At 38.1% G+C, this 10,602-nt stretch overlaps 1 protein-coding gene across 2 annotated transcripts; it reads left to right on the top strand.

Moving 5' to 3' along the window:
• Window positions 1-3,848: 3,848 nt before the first annotated feature.
• On the top strand, window positions 3,849-7,209 carry CCL20 (C-C motif chemokine ligand 20). 2 transcript variants are annotated; one of them, XM_036913127.2, is made up of 4 exons: window positions 3,849-4,004; window positions 5,156-5,267; window positions 5,982-6,059; window positions 6,727-7,209. In XM_036913127.2, exons 1-4 carry the CDS (start codon window positions 3,926-3,928, stop codon window positions 6,746-6,748), a joined length of 291 nt encoding a protein of 96 aa, XP_036769022.1. In that variant the 5' UTR covers window positions 3,849-3,925; the 3' UTR covers window positions 6,749-7,209. The 2 variants fall into 2 exon arrangements, with proteins under 2 accessions (XP_036769022.1, XP_036769015.1); XM_036913120.2 differs by having other exon boundaries at window positions 3,853-4,004; window positions 5,153-5,267.
• The last annotated feature ends 3,393 nt before the right edge of the window (window positions 7,210-10,602 follow it).

Raw genomic sequence — 10,602 nt, 5'->3', positions numbered from 1 at the left:
GTCTTTTTTAGTATAGTCATTGTTGTGAGTGTGAAGTGGTATGTCTCTGTGGTTTTGATTTACATTTCCCTAATGATAAATGATGTTGAACATCTTTTCACGTGCTTGTTGGCCATTAATATATCTTTGGATGTGTCTATTTAGACATTTAGCCCGTGTTTAAGTTAGGTTGTTCACTTTTTGTTATTGAGTTGCTAGAGTTCTTCATACATTCTGGATACAAGTATAAGTCCTTTACTAGATACATGATTTACAAATATTTCATAACCTTTGTGTGGGTTGTTTTTTCGTATTTTTATAATATCCTTTGAAACACAAAAGTTTGTAGTTTTGGTATATTTTGTTGCTTGAGCTTTTGGTGTAATATCTGACCCAAAGTAATGGAGATTTACTCTTATATTTTCCTCTAAGAGTTTAGTAGTTTTAGCTCTTATACTTAAGTCTCTGATCTATTTTGTGTTAATTTGTGGTGTATGGTGTGAGGTAGGGGTTTAACATAACTCTTTTGCATGTGGATATCCAGTTGCCCCAAGAAAAAGACTATTCTTTCCCTTCATTGAATGGTCTTGACACCATAATAAAAAAAATCTTTTAACCATAGACATGGGGGATTATATCTGGATTCTCAATTCTATTCTATTGATGTACATGTCTACACTTGTGCCAGTACCACATGTTTTGATTAGAATAGTTTTTTGGTCAATATTAAGTCTTCTAGAAGACTTAATATATGACATAGATGTCTTTAATTTATTTGGAAATCTTCTTTAATTTCTTTAATAATGTTTTATAGCTTTTAGTTATATTTTTCACTTTCTTTGTTAAATTTATACCTATGTATTTTATTATTTTTTGATGCAATTGTAAAAGTAAATGTTTTCTTAATTTTATTTTCTAGTTGTTCATTGATGGTGTATAGAAATACAAGTGATTTTTGTATATTTATCTTGAATTTTGCAATCTTGCTGCACTTAATAATTTTAGGAGTTTTTACTGGATTCTTTAGGATTTTCTACATACAAGATCATGTCATCTACAAATTAAGATAGTTACTATTTCCTTTCCCATCTGGGTACCTTCCCCTTTTCTTGCCTAATTGTCTTGGCTTGAATCTCCAGCAAAATGTTGAATAGAAATGGTGAGAGCAGACATCCCTATTTTGACCTTAAACTCCAGGGAAGGTATTCAGTCAACATTGAGTATGATATTAGCTGTGGGATTTTCATAGATGAGGTTGAGGAAGTTCTCTAATATTCCTAGTTGAGTATTTTTATTATCATAGGTTGTTGTAGTTTGTCAAATGATTTTCATATTTTTTTTGTTTTTATTCTGTTAATATTGTGTATTACATTTTCTAGGATAAAACCCATTTGGTTATGGTGCATGCTCCTTTTTAGATATTGCTGGATGCAGTTTACTAGTATTTTGTTTAGAATCTTTGTGGTTGTATTCATAAAGGATACTGGTCTGTAGTTTTCTTGTGGTGTCCTTATGTTATTTTGATTTCAGTGTAATACTATCCTCATAGAATGAGTTAGAATTTGTTCCTTCTTCTGTTTTTTAGAAAAGTTTGTGCAGGATTGGTTTTAAGTTTTCTTTGAATGTTAGACGAAATTTACCAGTGAAGCCATCTGTATCTGGAATTTTCTTTGCAGAAATATTTTTAGTTGCCAATTTGATATCTACTATTACAAAAAGCTATTCAAACTTTCCATGTTTACCGAAGTCAGTTTCAGTAATTTGTGTCTTTCTAGTAATATGTCCCTTTCACCTATATTATGTAATTTATTGGCATAAAGTTGTTCATAGAATTCCCTTTTACTCCTCTTTATTTCTTATAGTGAAGGCCCCTCTTTCATTCCTCAGTTTAACAATCTGTTTTCTCCACCCTCCACCCTCACTTTCATTTCCTTGGCAAGTCTAGTTAAAGCTTGTTAATTTTGTTGATCTTTTTAAAGAACCAGTTGGTTCCCCTGATTTTCTATATTATTTTGCCATTCCTTATTTCATTTACTTCTGAGCAGTGCTTTCATTGTATCACATAGGTTTTGATATGCTGTGTATTCATTATCATTCATTTCAAAGCATTTCCTATTTTCTTTTTTGATTTCTTCTTTGGCACATTATTTAGGATTGTATTATTTAATATCCACATGTTTGTGAATTTTCCAAAATTTCCTGCCATTACTGAATTCTAATTTAGTTCTATTATGGTTTGAACACATACTTGCTATGGTTTCCATCCTTTTAAATTTATTGAGACTTGTTCTGTGGCCTAGCATATGATTTATCTCGGAGATTTTTCCACGTGCATGTGAGAAGAATGCCTATTCTGTTGTTGTTTGGTGAAGTGTTCTGTAGATGTCTCTTAGGTCTAATTGATTTATAGTGATGTTCAATTCTTCTACTTTTTAAATTCATAATTGAAAGTGTGGTATTGAAGTACTTAACTTTCATTATTAAACAGTCTATTCTTCCCTTCAATTCTCTCAGTCTTTGCTTCATGCATTTGAAAGTGCTGTTGTTAGGTGTATATATAGATAGTCATAATCTTTATATCTTCCTGATGGATTCATTCTTTATCATTATGGGACTTCCTCTTTATCTCTAGTAACATTTTTTGTTTTAAGATTATTTTGTCAGACACGGGCAGAGTGACTCCACTTCTCTTTTGTGTACTGTTTGTGTGGTGCATCTTTTTTGATCCATTTTCTTTCAACCTGTGTTTAGTGGACAGTTCCTTTTTTAATGATCTCAATATTTTTAAACTTTATTTTTAAGATGATCATATCACGCAATTCACTTTTTCCTTTTGAAGCACAGTTCTATGAACTTTAACACATGTTGATATGATAATCATGCCCACAATAGGTTCGAAAGTAATTCCATCATCTCCCCCAAAACTCCCCTGTGCTGTTTTTTCACAGTCACACCCTTCCCACAAACCCAGTCTCTAGTATACAGTGATATTCTCTCTAGTGGAGAGTTCTTCTTACACCGTCATAGGTTAGGGATTCATATTACATGCTTACCATTGTCAGTATTATTTGACATTTATTTTAGTTGATTAACTAATGCTGATGGTTTTCTTCTTTTTTCTTTAACCCTCCTCAGGCTTTGTATTGAGTTATGTAACTACATCAGCATGAAGAATTAAAGGCAGGTGGGGATTACTTTCTGAGCTGTTATACTGATTAGAGTCATGTAAATGTAGAAGATTCTTATAAGAGCTGACGTGAAATCAAGCTGAAGCTGGAGCTTGAGTCTTACTTAAGGGCTGGTGTTTTCCACTAAAATTGGGGACACTACTACGACATTGCTGTATTACCTGCTGCTAATGGTAGCCTAATAATTCATGGTCTTTGGTGATAGCTGAGCACCAACTATACAATTGTAAATACATGCCCAAGAATGCCTGGCATCCTACCTCTTCTTCTCCTCCTGATTGGCTTTTGAAAGCAAATAAAGTGTAACAACAGCAGTTCTGTAATGTTCCTATGTGAGGCTGATCTTTGTATCACAGTTGACCCTTGTCTTCTCTCTATTCAGAGACAAGAGATTAAGTTAAAACTGGATGATAACCATTTCTGAACCACAGGGCTGAACTGCTTTTCCCTCTTGGCAAATGTGCAAAGGACTTAACAGGACTTTCACATTCTCAGTATCCCAAACACCACCCTCCCCGACCTTCACACCTTCCAAACACTCGGGAAAGGCAGGAAGTTTTCCTGTGGTTTTTTTCTTTGTGACGGCATGTTGGGGCAGGTTGATCAATGGGGAAAACCCAGGTCAGAACACGCCTCCTGTGTACATTCCCAATATTTGCTATAAGTAGAGCCATCCCAGGCACAGGCTGCTATCAGAACATAGCAGCACTCACAGGGCTGAGCATCCAGTGCCAAGCAGAGCTAGCCTCGGAGCTGAAATGCTGTGCAGTACCAAGAGTTTGCTGCTAGCTGCTTTGGTGTCAGTCCTGCTACTGCACCTTTGCAGCAGGTCAGAAGGTAAGTGCCCCTCCTTCTGCTAATGCAGGAGGAAGAACTGTCTGCATTTTCATCTAAGTCTTGAGCTCATCTGGGGGCTCCCAAGGGATGGAAGCTTGTTAGAAAGTCTTCAAAAGGGGATGATAGGAGTTGTCAGCTCACTGGTGAGCAGAGGAGGAAAGGTTCCTGCTGCTGACCAGGCTTTCCTCTCTGCTGTCAATCCCAGCAGATCTGGGGGCTAGGTGAGCTCTTAGAGACTCGAGCTCCAGAACAAGGCCAAAGTGCTACTTCTGGGAGTGATGTAAATTGTGTAACATTGCCAGGGAACTGAGTCATTCTGAAATGTGGGTAGCACTCTTTATTTCCCCAACTTTCTTACCTATCAACTAAATAACTTTAGTGAAGTTCAAAACTCACTCTTTAGGAATGGGTTATGGCACCTGACTCACTTGACGTGTTTGTCATTAAACAGCCTTGGGAACATCACTTGCCAACTCTGAAGATAACATTTCTCCCTTACCTTACATCAGGTTATAATTTAACTTGGGGCAGTGTCCAAGTTTTGCTTTATACTTTAAGAGTACATCACTTTTAACACCAGTTGCACTCTTGAAAATGTGCATGTTGAACCTATATGAATAGAACTTAAAAATCCTACTAACTCATACTATAATTTCAAAGCGCTTTAGTTGTGGCCCTTATGAGCTGCTCCATAAATCACATTTTCCTTTGTAATTTTTTGTTCTTCTCAATCCACAGTAGCCAAATAATAGATTAAAATATGCCAGTTTATTCATTATGTGATTTTTGGAAGGTTATCTGTAAGTTTCTTCCAGAGAGAGATGCTCATGGTCTTAAGTGATTATAGTGAACTGAAATAAAACACTGTCAGTTTGTGTTTTTTACTAAAGCTAGTTCTTTTATGAGAAGTCATGTGCTTCTAAACCGTCTTGTTGAACAAAAATTTCCCAGCACACAGATCATTTTTTTTTTTTGAGAGAACTGGAAACTATGTTAAATCAGGTCTCAAAGACATTGGAACTGTCCCTCTAAATAGTTTATTTACCATGTAAATCAGATTCTGTTTTCCATCACTTCCCGTAGTTCCATAATACCTGTCACAGAATAAGTTCATTCTTGTGGACTCAGCACGTTTTGTTTCTTTTTAGCAGCAAGCAACTTCGACTGCTGCCTCCGATATACAGAACATGTCCTTCATCCCAAGTTTATCATGGGCTTCACCCAGCAGCTGGCCAATGAAGCTTGTGACATCAATGCGATCATGTAAGTAATAACTTTTAATTCATTTGTATCAGGAGCATATTAGAATTTCAGGTACAAAAAATTTGCCCTTTTGGAGTTTCATTCAAAAAAACCCCGATGTGGCAAAGATAGCTTCGTTTCCAGAACACATACCTCCTTCCAAGTTCACTTTAGATAGGTTCGCAATAAGGCAAAATTATAGTTTTTTAACAAAGGAATACAGTTGAGGGCAGCAAGATCACTTTCTAAGATAAACTTTTGGCTACTACTATGCTATCCCAGGGGAACATGGGAGGCATAAACTTTGAGATGAGCGCCTTCTACCAGAAAATGGTTGAAGCTGTAAGGAAAAGCTCAGAGCAGTTGGACTGTCATATATAATATTCTTGATTTACATAGGATACTGTGTTTCGGAATGATGTGTTATTGATCAGATACATACATACTTCATATAACCACGAGCAAAACAATTAAATCACAATCCTGAGACTTTGTTTTTGTGCCATTTTACAACTATTTGCTAAATTACAGAGAAAGGAGGAATCGTTTTCATTTCTGGCATCAAGCTTTATCAGAAACATTTTCTTTTTTGGCATTTTTTCTTTCTCCTCTGGAATAAATGAAACGTTTCTTGTGTAGAGCAATCAGTGGGAATATGAAATCTTCATTGCATGTTCTGTGAAGAAAGCCATTTAAAAGCACTTTGAACACAAATCAAATTTTCTGATTTTTCAGCTTTTACACCAAGAAAAGACTGGCTGTGTGTGCAGATCCAAAGAAGATCTGGGTGAAGAAAGCTGTGCATATCCTCAGGTGTGGAACATTCACTGTCAATCAGCCTCTCTTTAAGTATGTGCGGCAGGGGCAGTGTGTAGAGTGGTGGGTTACAGGCTCCTCTGATTCTTTAGCCTAAGCACTATGGAATTTTAATGGGGAAATTTGAGTTGGCCCATGAAAGCAAAACTCACTTTTTCCATTTATAGATCATTTAAGTTTTTCAAGTTAGTGATTTTCACGTGATGTATTTGATTCCTATGCATTCGATTCAAATGCCTATGCATTTGATAGGCACTAACTGCTTAATTCTTGTTGCAAAAATGCCTCCTATTTATATAATGGCATTTGTTTGCTGGAAACCGAAAAACAGTTCAAAAGAGATCAATGGCTCTGATTTACATTGATGTTAATAGGGAGCAACAATTTATCAAAGGACAGAAGTCACGTAACCCCAGGTGCCATAGACACTGGATTTAAAGACACAACCTAAGTGTTCACATGCTGTTTCTGTCACTAGTTAGCTGCATTATGTTGGGTAAGGCCCAGGCTCTCGGAAGCTCTGTTTCCTCATGTGGACCCTGAGATGCTTGGCATCCTGAGATGAGATGAGGGAATAGAGGCAACCTTTCAGTACCAATGCCATTATTCTCGAAAGCCAGTCTCCCCCTCTTTGCTTATTGGTTTCTTCTTTTTCTCTTTGCAGCCAAAGAGTCAAGAAGATGTAATAACAATGTTGTCTGGAATGGAATTGGACACAGCCCAGGAATAAAAGGAACTTCACTGAAGCTGTTGGCTTCACTTGCACATCACGGAGGATTCAGCACTTTTCTGATTTGTGCCTCATGGGGCTTGTCCAATTAATTAAGTTGATTCATATTGCATCATAGTTTGCTTTGTTAAGCATCACTTTAGAGTCAAGCTCTATTTTATGTTAAGTTATTTATATATGTCATTTTTTTGTGTTTTTCTATTTAAAACATATTTCCCATAAGGTATGTGGTTTAGTATAAGGTATAAAATTATGTTTGGAGGAATGTGATTCTATGGACTTTCTTGTAAGCAGCAAGCTATGTTTAAAACTATGTAACAGTCTTCCGTTTACATGATTTTCATTCCTAAATTGTTATAATTAATCTGTAAAAGAGAAATATAAGAATAAATATAGAAAATAAACAACTAAAATTTTTTCATTGATTGAGTTATGTAGCATTTATTAAGAAGTATATGAAAAATGTTTAAAGATATAATAAAAATGGAAATTTTCTGAGTAATTATACTCCCCATTTATGTTTGTCTATCTCTATCCCTTATGGTCCTGGGCTTCCTTTTGTATGAATTATAAAGGAAATATATTGTTTTCTATATTCAAAGTCATCCAAGCCAAAAATGAGAAAAATCTTGAGATCTGAGATCCATACCTCAGTGTTTATTAACAGAAAATTTTTCAGAATGAAAAAGTGTACCCACAAACTTTGTGACTGCAAGGACACAACAATCATTTAGAAAATGCCTTGGGAGATCAATTAGTTCATCCTTCTGTCACCAGCCAGCACCTAGGAATAGGCATCCTAGCATCTTATTAAGGAACATTTCTCTACTTCAAAAGTCTTCCTGAGATGTCTTGAGACAGTTTCTAAAAACAAAATGACAATGCAGAGGAGTCTTAGAAACTGACTGCTTCACTAACCAGCAGAAGGACTTGAAATGTGTAAAACTTTGCAAAAACCCTGAAGTAAGACAAAAGGACCCTGAAGCAGTATAGTACAGCATTCATGCACCAATGTTTATGGATCACCTCCACATAGAACCTCCTCAAATGCCAAAGGCCATGAAGGATCATCAGACGCAGGCAGACACACCAGGGATATGGTGCAAAATCCAGACACAGAAATCCATAAAGCAGGGCAATCATGGGTCATTTGGTATAGAGCCAAAAGCTGTTATGTGGCTCCATGAGCCCTGAAGAAATCTCTGTGCCTGGGAATGATAACACTGAGTCATCAGGGAAAGTATGCTCAATATCCTGTTTATTAATTCATTAAACATGGGTTTAGTACCTATTATGTGCCAGGCACTGAGCCAAGTGGAGCCCGAGATGCCAAGAGATAAAGTTAGGATTTGGTCCTTGCTCCCTGGTAATTAGGACTAAGCTTTGTGGTGGGAGGAAGGGGACAACTAAGTCAACTATTACAACACATGATTGTAAGCATGTGCAAAAGGAAAGTGAGGTGCTGTATGGAATCAGTAGTGAGGGCTTCCTGAAGGAAATAATATTCTGTTGAGCCAAACATTAAATAGCCAGTGTTTGATAGTCTTGAACTTTGAAGATGACAATTGCTTACAGCTCAGCCCAAGAAGTATGCAAGGCCAGAAGCAGCCACCCAGTTGGAAAAAGGACAGCAGGGGGTGTTTGGAAAATCAGGGGGCCTACTTTAGTTGCCATAATATCTGAAAGTAGGTACCGTAGGCATTTGGTGGACAGGAGACAGGGATGCTGAGCTTACTGGAATGCACAGCATAGCCCTGCACAATGAAGCATCGTCCTACCCCAAATGTCATTCATGCCACCAATTGAGCAACTCTGGATGAGGCAGAATGTGTGCAATCTGTGGGGGTGAAGGTGGAGTAATTGCAGATTAAACTGAAACTGTTACCTCAGTGAAGTACAGTGGTTTGAACTCAAACATGGCAACACCGGGGGGCCACTGAGAAGTCCAAGCAGGGAGAAAGGGATGTGGGATGGAAGGCTGAGGCAGAGGCACCAGAGAGAACTGAGTGACAGATAGAGTGGCAAATGGCGAGACCTCAGTCCCAGCCGAGGCAAAAAGAAAGGTAGAGAGAGTAGAGATGAGTTTGGGATTCCTGAGAATCGCCCCAGACCGCCTGCCCTCCTCCGCCCACCAGTTACCCTCTCTTGGAACAGCACAGCCAGAGAGCCACTGTCAGGGGCCCACACATTTGGCTGGCTGCTGGGAGGCCCCCCCAGGTGGACCTGGCAGAGTCAGAAAAGTGGCACACTCTGTTAGTGCTCCGATGGTGTCTGAGTCTTTTGGGACCAGGAGTACTAATAACTATTAGCTGAGTTTCTGAAGACAGAAATTTCTAGGCCAGGACGCCAGTTTATGCATCACAATGTAAACGTTCCAGCATCAAGTGCGTGGGCATGTGCACACGGGCAGACCCACACATTCCCCCATGAGGTCAAATCGGAACCACAAAGCCAGTTGTTCTGCCTGGGATCAGTGCAGACGGGAGTCTCAGCCGTACAATTTGAACGCTCAGCTCATTACTGTCACTGCACTAACCATGTTTTTGGATTAGGAAGGTCACTCCCAATTCACAGCTTTTCTTCTTTTTTTTTTTTCATTTTGGAAAATGTGTATCTTTGTATTTAATTTTTTGACTGAGCTACAATTTATATACAGTAAAATACAAGACTCTAAGGTGTACAGCTTGACATATTTTTACATATGTACATACCTGTGTTACTACTCTTGGTCATTCAAGATATTAAATACTTTCAGCACCCAGAAGGTCCCCTCCTGTCCCCTTCTCTCTGAACAGTCCCAGGACTACAGCTGTTCTGATCCATTTCATAATACATTAGTTTGACTTTCTTGCTTTCTAATAAGTAGAATTATATAGAATGTACTCTTTGGTGTCTGTCTTCTTTCATTAGCATCTTCTGTCTTTTTAACTTATTTTTAATTATGTATATAATACATAAATTAATTCTCCTTAAATTCTGGTGATAGTGAAGAAGCAAAGGCCTCCTTTCCACTTCCACAACCGCCTCTCCAGGGGTGACTCCACAGGGGGGCCTTTATCTCTCTTAGTTCAAGCAGTCTTGTTTGTATACTCTTCCTGAGAACATAGATTTCCAGCACTAATTTATAATCAGAGTCTAGTTCTTTCTCCCTGGTCAGTTCTTTCTCCCTGGTCAGTTCATCTCTGACCACCTGAGCATTTTTGGGTTTTTGGGTCATGCATCTCCAAGTGTTTTTTGTGTGAAACTGCTAACACCTGACCATAGCCTTAGCCCCTACATGTAGCTTTACTTGTGTGTTCTTTGTGATGGCTCCAGGTCCTGCAGAACTTCACGAGTGCAAGTCAATTAAGGGGTCAAATAAGGGGAGGATGGAATAATGTGTTTGAACTCTGGCACTGGACTGTGAGTTCCTGGTGATTGTAGGAGCAGTAAGTTGAAGAATGAATGGTAACAAAGAGTTTGGCAGTGAAGGTAGGAGGAAATGAAATCGAGGAGGGGAACTTTTTTTTTTAAAGATGGAAAAGTATTGAGTGCAGAGAGTAAGAGAGATTGAGAAGAGATTAAAGATGTTAAAGAACATCGGAGGGGGAATAAATGGTGGTTCAACTTCCCTCAAGAGGTGGGAGAAATGGTTTTCAGAACACAAGTCAATTGAGGTTATCTCCTCCTTTGGAACAAGAGGCACGGAGGAAAGAATGGGAGTAGATGCAGTGGAGTTTACGATTTGGGGTGGAGGAAGTTGGAGTTCGATCTGGTGGTCTTGCTTTTCTTGGTGAAAGACTGGTTGCCTTTCGAGAGTGATGTGTGAAC

The sequence above is a fragment of the Manis pentadactyla genome, chromosome 6 (assembly GCF_030020395.1).
Source record: "Manis pentadactyla isolate mManPen7 chromosome 6, mManPen7.hap1, whole genome shotgun sequence".
In the NCBI taxonomy this organism is placed as follows: Eukaryota; Metazoa; Chordata; class Mammalia; order Pholidota; family Manidae; genus Manis; species Manis pentadactyla.
This window is presented reverse-complemented; position numbering and strand designations above follow the sequence as displayed.

Excerpts from the sequence above, each read along its gene's own strand:
- CCL20 (XM_036913120.2), top strand. The coding sequence starts at position 3,926 with ATGCTGTGCAGTACCAAGAGTTTGCTGCTAGCTGCTTTGGTGTCAGTC. Across the intron at positions 4,005-5,152 it reads CCTTTGCAGCAGGTCAGAAG|CAGCAAGCAACTTCGACTGC; the intron begins GTAAGTGCCCCT and ends GTTTCTTTTTAG. Across the intron at positions 5,268-5,981 it reads TGTGACATCAATGCGATCAT|CTTTTACACCAAGAAAAGAC; the intron begins GTAAGTAATAAC and ends CTGATTTTTCAG.